Source organism: Martes martes, assembly GCF_963455335.1.
Source record: "Martes martes genome assembly, chromosome: 15".
Lineage (NCBI taxonomy): Eukaryota > Metazoa > Chordata > Mammalia > Carnivora > Mustelidae > Martes > Martes martes.
In genome coordinates this window covers 3229331-3243547 of record NC_137903.1, presented here as the reverse complement: position 1 = coordinate 3243547, position 14217 = coordinate 3229331, and the positions used below count along the sequence as shown (strand labels likewise).

At 41.8% G+C, this 14217-nt stretch overlaps 1 protein-coding gene across 2 annotated transcripts; it reads right to left on the bottom strand.

Moving 5' to 3' along the window:
* Positions 1-7084: 7084 nt before the first annotated feature.
* LOC308356348 (T-cell surface glycoprotein CD1a-like) lies at positions 7085-13194 on the bottom strand. 2 transcript variants are annotated; one of them, XM_080825258.1, is made up of 7 exons: positions 13044-13151; positions 12246-12512; positions 11262-11540; positions 10789-11067; positions 10363-10453; positions 10148-10215; positions 7085-7389 (listed from the first exon to the last, which is right to left on the bottom strand). In XM_080825258.1, the coding sequence occupies exons 1-7, from the start codon at positions 13102-13104 to the stop codon at positions 7376-7378; spliced, it is 1059 nt and encodes a 352-aa protein (XP_080681384.1). In that variant the 5' UTR covers positions 13105-13151; the 3' UTR covers positions 7085-7375. The 2 variants fall into 2 exon arrangements, with proteins under 2 accessions (XP_080681384.1, XP_080681385.1); XM_080825259.1 differs by lacking the exon at positions 10148-10215 and having other exon boundaries at positions 13044-13194.
* Between the last annotated feature and the right edge of the window lie 1023 nt (positions 13195-14217).

Here is a 14217-nt window from a genome sequence, read left to right as displayed (position 1 = left end):
TCTCAGGCTGATTTCATGGGTGATCGGAGTTCTTTGGTAGGTAATCAGCTCACTTTAGGGTACAAGTTGAAACGGCGCCTCCTCCTACTTCCCCGCCATCTTGTCTCCCTCCGGATGTCTTTTTTGTGAAATAGCTATTCATGTCTTTTGCCCATGGATTAATTGGATACTTTGTTCTCTTGTTGTTGAGTTGTACAAGTTTTCTTATTTTTTACAGGTTTTTTATATAATTTGGAGTAATAACCCATTTTCAGATATGTCATTAACAAATGTCTATTCATACTCAGTAGACTGTCTTTCAGTTTTGTTGATTGTTTCCCTTCCTGTGCACAAGCTTTTTATTTATTTTTTTTTTAAGATTTTTTTTTTATTTATTTATTTGACAGAGAGAGATCACAAGTAGGCAGAGGCAGGCAGAGAGAGAGAGAGGGAAGCAGGCTCCCTGCCGAGCAGAGAGCCCGATGCGGGACTCGATCCCAGGACCCTGAGATCACGACCCAAGCCGAAGGCAGCGGCCTAACCCACTGAGCCACCCAGGCGCCCCTGATGTATTTCCAATAGTTTATTTTTGCTTTTCTTTCCCTTGCCTCAGGAGACATTTAGAAAAATGTTGCTGGGGCCAATGTCAGAGACCTTACTGCCTGTTCTATCTTCTGGGATTTTTATGATTCAAGTTTGACATGTAAGTCCTTAATCCCACTTTGAGTTTACTTTGTGAATAGTATAAGAAAGTGACCCAGTTTCATCCTTTAACCTTAGAGCTGTCCAGTATTCCCAACACCATTTTTTGAATTTAAATTCAATTAACCTACCTATAATACATCATCATGGTATGATGTTGAATGATTCATTAGTTGTGTATAACACCTGGAGCTCATCACATCACATGTCCTTCTTACTGCCCATCACCCAGTAACCCCATCGCCCCACCCACCTCCCTTTCCACAACCCTCAGTTTTTTCCTGGAGTCAAGAGTTTCATATGGTTTGTCTCCCTCTTTTTTTTTTTTTTTTTAAACTTTAATTTTTTCAGTGTTCCAAGATTCATTGTTTTTCTTCCTCCCCTTTAGGTTTCCTTCCCTTCTCCTATTGTCCTCTGTGCTATTCCTTATGTTCTACATATGAGTAAAACCATATGATAAGCTTCTTTCTCTTACTGACTTATTTCACTTAGTATAATACCCTCAAGTTCCATCCATGTCAATGTAAATTGTAGATATTCATCCTTTCTGATGGCTGAGTAATATTTCACTGTATATATGAACCACATCTTCTTTATCCATTCATCTGTTGAAGGACATCTTCGCTCCTTCTATAGTTTGGCTACTGTGGACATTGCTGCGAACATTGGAGTACATGTGCCCCTTCTTTTCACTACATCTGTATCTTTGGGGCAAATACCCAGTAGTGCAATTGCTAGGTCATAGGATACTTAGGAATAAACCTAACAGAAAGGTTAAAAAAATATGTACTCCAGAAACTACAGAGTATGTATGAAAGAAATTGAGGAAGACACAAAGAGATGGGAAAATATGCCATGCTCATGGGTTAGAATAAACATTGTTAAAATGACTATACTGCCCAGAGCAAACCAATACCACTTTCTTTTTTTATGTTCAATAGTCAACATATAGTACATCATGACCAACACAATTTCCAATACAGTTGAAAAGACTGTCTTTTTCCCATTGCATAGTCTTGCCTCCTTTGTCAAAGATTCAATGTCCATAAAATGAGCTCTCTACTATGTTCCATTGACATATGTTTCTATTTTTCTTTTTCAAGATTGCTTTGCCCATTCAGTCTTTTGTGGTTCCATACAAATTTTAGGATTGCTTGCTCTCATTCTATGAAAATGCTGTTGGTATTTGATAAGCATTGTAATAAATCTGTAGATTGCTTTAGATAGACTAGACATGTTAACAATATTTGTTCTTCCAAACCATAAGCATGGAATATCTTTCCATTTCTTTGTATCATCCTCATTTTTTTTTCCGGAATGCTTTATAGTTTTAATAATATAGTCCTTTTGCCTCTTTGGTTAACTGTCTTCTTAGGTATTTTATTACTTTGGTGTGATTATAAATGCGATGGTTGGGTGAATTTCTCTTTCTACTACTTCATTATTATTATTGTATAGAAATGCAAGAGATTTCTATATTGATTTTATACCCTGAGTGCTTACTGAATCAGTTCTAGTAGTGGGGTTTTTTTTTTGTTTGTTTTGTTTTTTTGTGGAAGGAGGGGTTTTATGGTTTTAGGCAAATAGTGAAAGTCTTACTTCTTCCTTACCAATTTTGATGCCTTGTATTCCTTCCTATTGTCTGATTACTGTGGCTGAGACTTTCAGTACTATGTTCAATAAAAGCGGTGAAAGAGGACATCCTCATTTTCTCCTTAACTTAGGGGGAAAGCTCTCAGTTTTTTACCACTGAGGATGTTGTTAGCTATGGGTTTTTCATATGTGACCTTCATCATATTGAGTTATGTTACCTCTAAACCTATTTTGTTGAAGGATTTTTAACATAATAGATATTGTGCTTTGCCAGATAACTTTTCGGCATCACTGAAATGACTGCATAGTTGTTGTACTTTCTCTTGTCATATATGATGATGCTTGATTTGTGAATTTAGAAAAACACCTGTAGCTCAGGAATAAATTTTACTTGATGGAGGCGAATGATTTTTTTAATGTATTGTTGGATGCAGTTTGCTGGTATTTTGTTATGGATTTTTCCACAATTTTCATTAGAATTATTGCCCTGTAGTTCTCTTTTTGTAGTGTCTTTACCTGGTTTTTGTATCAGGGTAATGCTGGCCACATAGAATGAATTTGGAAGCATTCCTTCCTCTTTCCATTTTAAGAGTTTGAGAAGAATTTTTATTAACTCTTCTTGAAATGTTTGGTAACTCTTTGAAGCCTCTTCTCCTGAACTTTTGTTTGTTGGGAGTTTTTTTCATTATTGATTCAATTTCACTGCTGGTGATCAGTGTTCAAATTTTCTATTTTTTTTTTCCCATTTCAGTTTCAGGAGTCTATAAGTTTCTGGGAATCTGTCCATTTCCTGTATGTTGTCCAATTTCTTGACAAAAATATTTCAATATTCTCTTACATTCCTTTGTATTTCTTTGATATTAGTAGTTACTTCTTCTCTCTCATCTCTGATTTTATTTGAGATATCTCTTTCTCTCTCGTTTCTTTTTTTTTTTTTTTAATGAGTCTGGCTAAATGTTTATCAATTATGTTGATCTTTTCTAAGAACTTGTCCCTGGTTTTATTAATCTTTACATTTGTGGATTTTTGTTTGTGTGTTTGTTTTTCTTAGTTTCTATATCATTTATTTCTGCTCTGATATTTATTATTTCCTTTCTTCTACTGCTTTTGGGTTTTATTTATTCTTCTTTTTCTAGCTCCTTTAGTCATACAGTTAGTTTGTTTGTTTGAGATTTTTCCTGCTTCTTGAGGTAGGTCTCTATTGCTATAAACCTTCTTCTTAGAACAGCTTTTGCTGATTCCCAAAGATTTTGGACCATTGTGTTTTAATTTTCACTTCTATCCATAGGATTTTTTTATTCCTTTTGATTCCTTGGTTGACCCATTCATTGTTTAGTAACATGCTAATTAACCTCCATGTATTTGTACTCTTTCCATATTTTGCTTTGGTTTATTTCTAGATTCATACTACTGTGGTCAGAAAAGATGCACAATATGACTTTGAGCTTTTTGAATTTGTTGAAACTTGTGTTGTGGCTTAATATGGGATCTATTACTGAGAATGTTCCATGTGCTCCTGAAAAGAATGTGTATTTTGTTGTTTGGGGATGGAATGTTCTGAATATATCATTTCAATCTGTCTAGTCCAAACTGTCATTTGATGTCACTGTTTCCTGTTTGATTTTCTGATTGGATGATCTCTTCATCCATGTAGGTGGAGTGTTTAAGCCCCTATTATTACTGTATTACTATCAATTACCTCTTTTATATTTGTTATTAGCTACTTTATTTATTTGGGTCTTCCCATGGTGGGTGAATAATGTTTTCAATTGCTATATCTTCTTGTTGGATCATTCCCTTTATTATTAAATAATGTCCTTCTTTGTCCCTTGGTACAGTCTTTCTTTTAAACTCTACTCTTTCTGATACAAGTATTGCTACCCTGGTTTCATTTCACATCCATTTGCTTGATAAATAATTCTCCATCCTTTCACCTTCAATCTGTATGTGTCTTTAGGTCTCAGACTAGTCTCTGGTAGGATGCACATAGATGGGTCTTGCTTTTTTAACCAACCCATCAACCTGTGTTTTGTGATTGGAACATTAAGTCTATTCTGGTTCAATGTAATTATTGATCTACATGGACTTATTGTCATTATGTTACTTATTTTGGCCTTTCTCTAGTGATATATTTGGATTTTTTTTCTCTTGATTTTTTTGTGTATCTATTCTTAATTTTTGATTTGTAGTTATCATTTGGTTTGTATATAACAGTTTCTATACACAAGAGTCAATATTAAGGTCACATAAGTTTAAAACTATTGTTTATTCCTTTTCTCCCTCCACCCATATTGTTTAAATACAGTGTCATAGTTTGCATCTTTTTATTTTGTGAGTCTCTTGACTGATTTTTTTGATATCCTTACTTTTACTGATTTTGTGCATCTTTTTCTTTGGTCTTTCCTTTTCACTCAGAGTCCCCTTTAACATATCTTGTAGAGCTAGGTTAGTGGTCATGAGTTCCTTTCACATTTGTGGGTCTGGAAAACTCTTTATCTTTCCTTCTATTCTGAATGAAAATCTTGCTGAATAGCATATTCTTGGCTACAGATTTTTTTTTTTCCTTTCACCACTTTGCATATATTATGCCACTCTCTGCTGGCCTGCAAAGTCTGCTGAAAAATCAGCTGATGCCTTTATGGGTTTCTCTTTGCATATAACTTTCTTCTTTTCTCCTGCTGCTTTGAAATTCTCCTTTCTCACTACTTTTTGCCGTTTTAATTAATATGTATCCTAATGTAGGCCTCCTTGCATTGATTTTTTTGGGGGGTGCTCTGTGCCTCCTATCTTGATTTCTGTTTCCTTCACTGGATTTGGGACATTTTTAGCTATTATTTCTCAAATAAGTAGTTGATCTGTTTCTCTCTCTCCTCCTTCTGTGATCTATAATGCAAGTATTTTTATTCTTGATGGTGTTGCTAAGCTCCCTAAGTCTATTTTCCTTTGGTATTTGTTTTCCTCTCTCTCTTATTCAACCTGATTGCTTTCCATACCCTGTCTTCCATGTCACTGATGTGTTCTCCTGCTCCCTCTACTCTCCTATTCCTTTTATCAGTGTATTTTTAATTCCACTTATTGAGTTCTTCATCACTGATTGGATCTTTTTTATGCTTTCTATCTATTGGTTGAGGATCTCAGTCAGGCCTCTACTCTTTTCTCAAGGATAGCAAGTATTTTTATGATCATTACTTTAAATTCGTTGTCAGGTGTAACACTTGTCTTCTTTCTACTTAACTCTCTATGTGAATTTATTCTGTTTTTTCACTTAGGATATAGTCCTGTGTCTCCTCATTGTGTCCAAGTCTATTTCTGTGTGTCAGGAAAGTTAGCTATGTCTCCTACTCTTGAAAGTAGTGACTTTATGAAGAAGAGATTATGTAGTCACCTTCAGTTCAGTGTCCCTTATTTTTCAGGGCCTGGCACTTCAAGAGTGTCTCCTATGTGAGATGCATGTGCCCTCCTGTGGTGGATGAGCCACTTTAGTTTCAGTCCTTTCATCTGAAATGGTTCTCATTGTCTGTTGTGGGCCAGATTTAGTACCTTTTGTGTTAGTGGCCACTTGGACCCCCTTGGGCTTAAGTTGTGTCAGACCAAGCATTTGCCAGAGATGAAATATCAGAGAACTGCAGGGCACATTCCCTATGTTGTCCCCTGAGAAGTTTCATTGTTGAGAGGGCCCTACCATTAGACCAGATGTCTGCTACCAGGCCACATCTGGGGCCTGAGTCAGACGTTCTTGTGGTGATCCTCCCCTCTCCCTGAAGCAGGACTCATATGGAGCACTATGGCTCGTGAGAGGGCTGCTTGCACACTCCCAGGTTTGTGACACCAATTAGGAAAGGCCCTATCAAAAGTCTATTGCAGAAGGCAGATCTGCAGAAGAGTACGGTGGTGGGAGACAGGGTGTTAGTAAGGCTTGTATAAGATTATTCTTGGAAAAGACTGCAGCCAGTGGATGCAGGCAGCTTGTCCTTTTATCTCTATCAAATCCCTCATGTAAATTTTTACCATTAATGTAGCCAGCAACATAACAACATAGCAATGTAGTCAGCAATTCCTGACTAGTGGTTTGTTGGAAATCCATAAAAACAACCAGGAGAGGGATCGTTCCAGATGTCAGGGCTAACAAGCAAGACAGAGTAAGAGTGTCACAAGATAAGGGCACGTGAGAAAAAAGCAAGCACATTTTGAAGCATTGAGAGAAGGAAAGGAAAGTCAGGAGGAACATTGCAAGGAAGAGAGACATTGGCCCAGTGTCCCCTGGGGGCCACATCCATGTCCATTGGTGGAGTTGGGGGGAGTCTCCAGTCCCTAAGGACAGAAATCCACCTTGTGCTAAAACTACTCAGGGGAGGTATTGGCTGGTGTAACTGTGGAGCTTAGGGTCACTGGCGCTCCATCCCCTTCTGTGGGTCTGTGTGTCTGCCTTCACTATTCTGATGCTTTGGTTTTGTTATTGCTGCTATTTTTGGTGGCACTGGAGTATGATGGCAAATAAAAATTGTCCCTATGGACAGCATGAAGATTTCCAGCTGCCTAGGGAGGAAGGCTGGGAGACATCAGGGCCGTGTGGGCCCTCATGGGCTCTGATAGGTAGAGCAGGTCCTGTGATGTGACATGAACAAAGGTCCTTCTTGTGAAAGCCTTCTGACAACTTCTCAGAGAGGAAGTCCCGAAGACCCACAGGAGCCTGGTGCACTGGAGTGTGCATGGAGCTGCACATGAATGCTCACATCTTTACCCGTGGAGTCTCTACCGAAGCATGCACATTTGTAAAGAAAATGCTGAATTGGTCAGGAAAACTTGCATTGAGGCAAATCGTGAAAATTATTCTTTAATGTAGTATTAGTCATGTGTTTGTATATTTTTATTGTTATTTTCTTTTAAAAACATAAAATAATCACTAGAGGTTTTCGTGTATGTGTACATAGTGACATCATGCTTACAGCCAAGTCAATTAACACTGCCATGGCCTCTCATCTAGAATGTCTTCTTCTCTCTTTTATTTTGCTTTCTTTTGGTGAGAACACTTGGGATTCCCACCTCTTGGCAAATTTCACTTATTTTAACTTCTCTGCCTTCTTGCAAGCAGGATTCATCTTCAGGCTTTCATCTCTGGTGATGAAAAAAATGATTGCATTTATTTCAGGCTTTATACCCTGATCTTATTATCCAGAACAAGAGAGAATACCTCTTTTTCCTTCACTAAGCATCAGAATCTGACCCCACTGACCTGTACCACTTGGAGCAGGTGCCTGGCCTGAACCATCACTCTGGGTGATACAAGTGGCATCTATCTGATGACAGCCCTGAACTGCACGTTACCTGTCCTTCCTATAGCCTGTCACATTTTCAAGGATGATTTCTACTAATGGCCTCAGGCTGGCCCAGCATACACATGAGTGTGCAGTCAACCATCCAAAATCCACATGGTGGCCACAGAAAGGAGATGAGATGGACTGCAAGTTAGAGAAAGAGCCAATCCGTCTGATCCATGAGAAGAGTCCGGAAATCCAATGATTTGCTCTCTCCCTTCCCATATTTTCACCTTTCCCACCTCTCCTATGTCAACATTATTTTCTGGAAATATCCACATATGAAGGGCCAGGAGCCTGCACATGCTCCCTCCGATGCTCCACTGCCCTAGGCTCCTCTCTCAGCACCTGCACTTATTAGAACGAAGTCCCTATCACCTAGTTCATCCCACATAAATAGTGGCAATAACAAACTGGTTACAAACAACAATGAAAACCACAATCAAATCAGGAAAGCAAAATTTTCAAGCTATGAAGACAGGGAAGACCTTGTCTTCCCCACTGCTTTACACTCAGAATGTCCCAGCTGCATGACAGAGCTTGAGAATAGTTTGTTGTGTTAATTAATGAAACCAAGAGTAACTGAAGTCTAGCTATGGATGTCTCCACTCACACTTCCATGGGGGTCATCAGGTACAGAGGGTCCATCTTCATTATTCATGGAGTCTGTCTGTGCAGATTGGCCTACCTGCTGACATTGATTTGTAATGCCCAGACACAGGCACCTGCCACTATTCATGGACACGTGTAGAGTAGCTGACAAGAATCACGCACCTCAGGTAATCTCAGCTGAGGCTGGACCAGGTGCCCCTCTACCTTATAGTGTTAATTCCCACACTGTAAATATGTGTCCTATTCACAGCCCATTTGGTGCCGCATTTCCTGAATTACGTGCTCCCACTTGGTGATTTCAGAGTTTAAAAAGGCCCTGAAGCCCAGACTGACAGGTATTCTGCAGGACTGACTGGTATTGTAAGCACAAGAAGGTGGGATGTTCCTCATGACAAAATACGTGTGTAGGTGAGGCTTGCTCAGACTCTTGATGCAAAGCTGTGGGCCCTGTGTTCACTGGTCATGAGTCAATGATGCCGGAAATCCAGGAAAAGGAATAGGACATTCCTGATATCTATGTGGAGCCACTCCAGAAATTGCTAAAGTGACATCTAGCACACAATGATGGTGCAATGAAAAAGGGCGAAAGTAGCTATATTCATGAATTCATGAGAAGATGACCATTTCTTGTTTGTTCAGAAAACCATTGTGAGCACCACTGCTGGAGGGCGGGAAGCCAGAGACCCTGGCGATCACAATACCCAAGTTGAGAAATGTTACACACATCCGAGCTGGTGTTTCAGTATAGGGAAATAAACTATACAATAAATTATTTTCAAATACAAACGTATATTAGAAAAGATGTCTTTAAACGGGCACGCATAAAACCAGTCTGGATAGTCATCAGTTGACAAACGTTATGAGCAGAGGCTCCCAGAAATACAACCCCACATTTCCCGTAGGAGCAATGGCTCACTGCTACTGACTTCGCGTCCTCAGCACTGTAACACAGGAGCCATGAATGCCATGATGCGCTGCATGCATGCTCCTTGCTGGATCCCCATTCCTTCCTGACCACGACACTCTTGTTCTCCTCCCTGGAGCATCTCTTTTTGCTTCAGCGACAAACGTGCACTGCTACCTTTCAAGCATCACATTTTATACACCTGTGAATCCCCTGCTAATTTCACTAAAATGCAAATTGCTTTCAGTGGGTCTCTGCTGAGTCCAAGACCCCATGTTTCTAGCAAACCACAAGTTGACAACCCTGCTGCTGTCCCTGAGCCCCACAAAGCACGAGCATTCTGCCTTCCCCTTTCAATTCAGAACACTTGGAGCAACAGGTCCAGTCCAATAGGTGGCTGTAGTTAAATAATAGAAATCTACACAGGAAACTTGTTTCTACTGAGGGGACTGGAGATGTCAACAGGAACAGGGAAAGTGTGAACTCCCTCAGCCAGGTGACAAGACATTTAACAAGAAAAGCATCAAACATCTCAACTACTGTAAACATGTCAGCAAGATAGAAAGAAAAAAAGAATGAATTTAGCATACATTCAACACATATTTTCATTAGGGACGTATTCCATGAGGTGACACTCCCCATCAAGGATACAAATATTAAAAAGACATGGTCTTTGCTGTAAAGAATCTAAAGACTTAAAAGGCAAAAGGGACCTAATGGAGTCAACAAGGGCTGGGGGTCAGGAATAGATTAGCCAAAGTGCAGGCTTAAGTGGTGGAAATTCTCACCAGGCTGAAACTGCTTCCACTACTGATTCAGAAAGGGCTCACTGGAAGAAGTGACATCTGATGCCTGTGACCAATGAAAGTGCTGAGACTTCATTTTGCACTGAGTCAAATTTTGACTTTAGAACCAAGTCAGAACAACAAACCCTGCTAAATTACACTGAACTTAAACACTGATCATTAAATAGAAATGAAAGACAAAGTTGCACACAGAGAGTTGCAAGGGTATCACTGATGAGTTGGGTTTAGGTAAATACCAGAGCCTGGACTGCTGGGATCTCGCTCAGAAGGGAAGCCAGTGCACTGAAGTCTCCAGTGTGTTTTCCTGAGAGGAACAGAGGAAGAGGCATTCTGCAGCAGGAGGAGGTGAAGACTGCAGGGGGGAAGGACACTGGGAGCAGGAGGGATGAGGACAGACTGAAAGGTGGGGAGACACCTGGGAAAGAGCAGGAAGGTGGATCCAGAGACTTACCAGCGCTTCCAGAGCCACAACGTCAGACCTGCCAGAAGCACCAGGGGCACCATCACCACCAGGAAGTCCAAGGCTATGGTGTGTGGCTGCTCTGTGGGTTTGGTCCACAGAAGATACCATTTCCCATCCATCCCATGTTGACCTGCACCTCCCTCTTCCTCTTTTCTCATGTCATCCTCTGCCTCACCAACTGCCCTTCTTCCTCTCTCTTCTCCCATCCCTCCTCAGGGACGGTCTTTCACCCAACCAGATGCATCCTCCCACATCCTCAGGACCCTCATCCTCACCTTTTCTATTTTATGGGTTACTGGTTTTGTGTCCTTTTTGTTCTGGGGTCCCTAGATTCCTGAATTTTTCAAGTGGCTTTCTTGCTGTGCTGGAGGAACACCTATACCCTTTCCCAGCCAGACCCAAGTTCTTTCTTACCCCAGTAGAGGACCATGTCCTGGCCTCCCAGACTGCTGTGTCTCACCCGGCATGACAGGCCAACTGCCTCCGTGGCTTTCACATCCAAGGACACCCGAAGATACCACGTCCCATCTGCATGGGGCAGAACATCACCTCGCTGAGTCCTCTGTTGCTCCTGCTCACCCCGCATCCACATCACCCACACAGGCTTTGGGTAGAAGCCAGAGACGTGGCACACCAGCAGGAGATGACCAGGACTGGGACTGGGGCCAGTGGACAGCCAGGCCTCTGGCCTCACTGTAGAGACAGAACAGGAATTCACAGACTGAATGGGTAGATTTCACATCCCTTTAGACACATTTCTCCCACCTGTAGAATTCTGTCACCATCATCCTCTCTCCTTGACTCCTTACCCTGAAAATGAGTGTATGGTGCAAATTTATGAGCGCAGAATGCAGAATACTTGGAGAGAGGGATGGAGCGGGACTGACCTTTTCGTTGGAGATCTGCCTTCCCTGCATCAAGAAGACTTGAGAGGTAAAGAGGACAGTAGTCTATGGTGAATGTATGCATTAATTCATTGTCTTCATGGTCCTGATTGAGTAGTCTGCAGACCTGTGGAGCCCTACTTCCTCCTGTTGGAGATGGCCACCATGTCATGTTCCGGAAACTCACAAGTTCTGATCCTTGATAAGCAATCCTCATGAAGCCTACTGATGCTTCTCCAAAGTGCAGTTCACAACCTATTATCAGCTGTACCTGAAAGGGATCTGGGGAAGAAAGACTCTGAGTTGTCGTACAGAGGGAAAGAGATGAACTGAGATGAGTGGAAACCAGGAATGGAGGAAGCAAAAGGGAAAATCTCAGGGGAATGGAAGGAATGCAACAAAGTGTGGTTTGATGGGGGGGGGGGGCTCACAAAAAGGGGAAGTGGTGGTGGATAGAGGGAGAGGAAGAGGTGAATTATTGAGGAAGGAACGAATGTTGGAGGAGAGACTGGAAGGGTGTGGGGAGAGAATAAGGAAGAGCTCAGTGGGGAACCTGAGGATAAAAACAGTCTAGGGCCAAGGGAGTGCAGTGGGGCTCAGGGAAAGCGTAGTCAGATTTTGCTGCTAGGATTGAAGGGGGACAAAAGCACAGTGCAATTGTCAGTCACAGAATGAGGGAGCAGAGGGTGCCCAGTTGGAAACCAGAGAAGGGGGTGGTCACAGGAGACACTAGTGGGAGACAGGAGAGCACAGCCTGTGGTCAATGAGAAGGAGTAAGAAATAGCAAAAGTTGTGAAGCTTAACAAGAATTGGGGTCTGGCTTCTACCCCTGCTTAGATGAGTGTGCTTCAGATTTATGATGGGGAGATGTGAGTTTCAGAGGATGGTAGAGGATCTTTCCTAGAGGAAAGAACTCAAAGAAACACACACACACACACACACACACACCAGTTACCTCCATCACATCTCTGAGGGAACTGAACTCACACTCAAGCTGCCATTGGCTGCCATGGTCATGAAATTTTAGAGGAAATCCAGTGTAGTATGACAAGAATAATTCATCTACTTCCATCAGCTCCTTGTTGCAAAATTTGCCCTTGGGCCAACTCTGAAGGAAAATGAAAGCTCCAGTCTTGTTGTTCCAGGCATGAGTCTGTAACTCATCCAGCCAAGCTGAGCCTTGACTTTGCATCCAGGAATGGTTGTAAAAGGATGTGGTCAGGATGATTCGGATACAGATCGGCTCCTGGAAGTCTGTGGGAAAGAACAGATAGACTGGAATAAGATGGCATTGTAAAGGAGACTGAATGGTGAAGAAGATGGAAGAATGGGGAGCCAAAATCTAGAGAACAGGGGAGACATAGTTGTCTCCAGAGACATGTGCTGCCCATACCCCAGAGTTCGGTACCTATCCTTCAGAAGAGCACAGGGCCCTGGGGTCAGGATGTTCAGGAAGGAATCAGACTGACACTCTCACTCCCCAAATATATGTCGGAGAACTGACTACACAAGTGCACACACTCAAAGAGAAATGCACACACACACACACACACACACACACCACAGGTGCCGAGATGCTCATAAACACAAAAACACTTATACAAAGAACTGACACAGATACATTTACACACAAGTATACAAACATAGAAACACATACATACGCAGACACATGTACACACATACACATTATAAAACACATACATACACTCACACAAGCACACACACACACAGAAAGGCTGACAGAAACACACACGTGCACCCACTGAATAACGTCAGAGTTCTCACCATCTTCACTATCACCACCTGGGAGGAGAACCACCAGCAACACAAGCTGCAGAAACAGCATTGTACTTGCAGATGTTCTTTCTGTCTCTTACAAAATCGGTCTTTGACAGTTGTTCTAACAAACCTACCCCACACACAGCACTACTGTTCTGACTTCCTTCTCCATATACCAGCCTTCCCTGAGTCTCTGCAACAATGCTAATGTGCTCCTCCCTCAACCCTGGACACCTACTCAGACTCTCACTTCCCCTCCTGGGCTGACCCTCCTCTCTGGCTTCCAGCTTCTCCCTGTCACCAGCTTCCATCCTGTTGCCCATCCCCTAATTCAGTTGCTGCAGAACCAGTCCTGTGTGACATGGAAAAGTGACTACACCTCTCCCCTGACTTTCCTCTCATCTAGACAATAACCCATAAAAACATATGACTCCCCAGCACCCAGCCCTGGACCCTGCTGTCACTCTGTCCTTCTGCTTTTCTGAAACCCCACATGTATTTCCTTCCCCATCTCATTCCCACCCCAGCTCATTCTCACTGCTTGTGTTAAAAAACAAAATCATCCAGGTAAATTTGAATATGTAGTTGCTTTTATTAAGTGATTCAAGAACTAGGCAGCACCCTATCTGGAAGGTAGAGGGAAGTTTGAGGAGTGGTACAAATGGGAGGTTTGTATAGGAAGGAATTTGGCAAAAGAAGAGAAAGGAGTGTTTCAGGGAAGGTCACCTTCCCTCAATTTGGAAAGCAGGGGGTCCTACCATGCAGATGACCTCCCTTCCTTGGGGGATGGAGAAGGCTCATATGACAGAATACCTCACCACTAATGACCAGAGACTTCCTCACTGATGGTTGAAGACTTGTATGTCTGGGGGTGGTTGCATCTGCAGTTTGGTTAGGGATTAAGCAAGGTTTGGGTACTTGACCTGGCACAAGGTGCCATTTTGGACCCATGGGTTTCTTTTTAACCTTTGCTCTATTTGCTTTTCCAGATTCCCCCATGATTGCCTGTGTAACAGTATCAGCAACCACCAGTCTACCTTTACTCTTAAAAGAACAAGTGTGCATAAACAATGAATTTTGGAACACTGGAAAGAAATGAAATAAAATAAAATTTGGAAAAAAATAAAAAAAAAACAAGTAGCCATCACGGGGATCACAGGACGTTGAAACATCTGAAGAA

Coding starts and splice junctions, on each gene's coding strand:
- LOC308356348 (XM_080825258.1), bottom strand. CDS start 13,104: ATGCTGTTTCTGCAGCTTGTGTTGCTGGTGGTTCTCCTCCCAGGTGGT. Junction 12,513..13,043: donor AGGTGGTGATAGTGAAGATG/GTGAGAACTCTG, acceptor TCTTTCCCACAG/ACTTCCAGGAGCCGATCTGT. Junction 11,068..11,261: donor GGCAGATCTCCAACGAAAAG/GTCAGTCCCGCT, acceptor CTGTCTCTACAG/TGAGGCCAGAGGCCTGGCTG.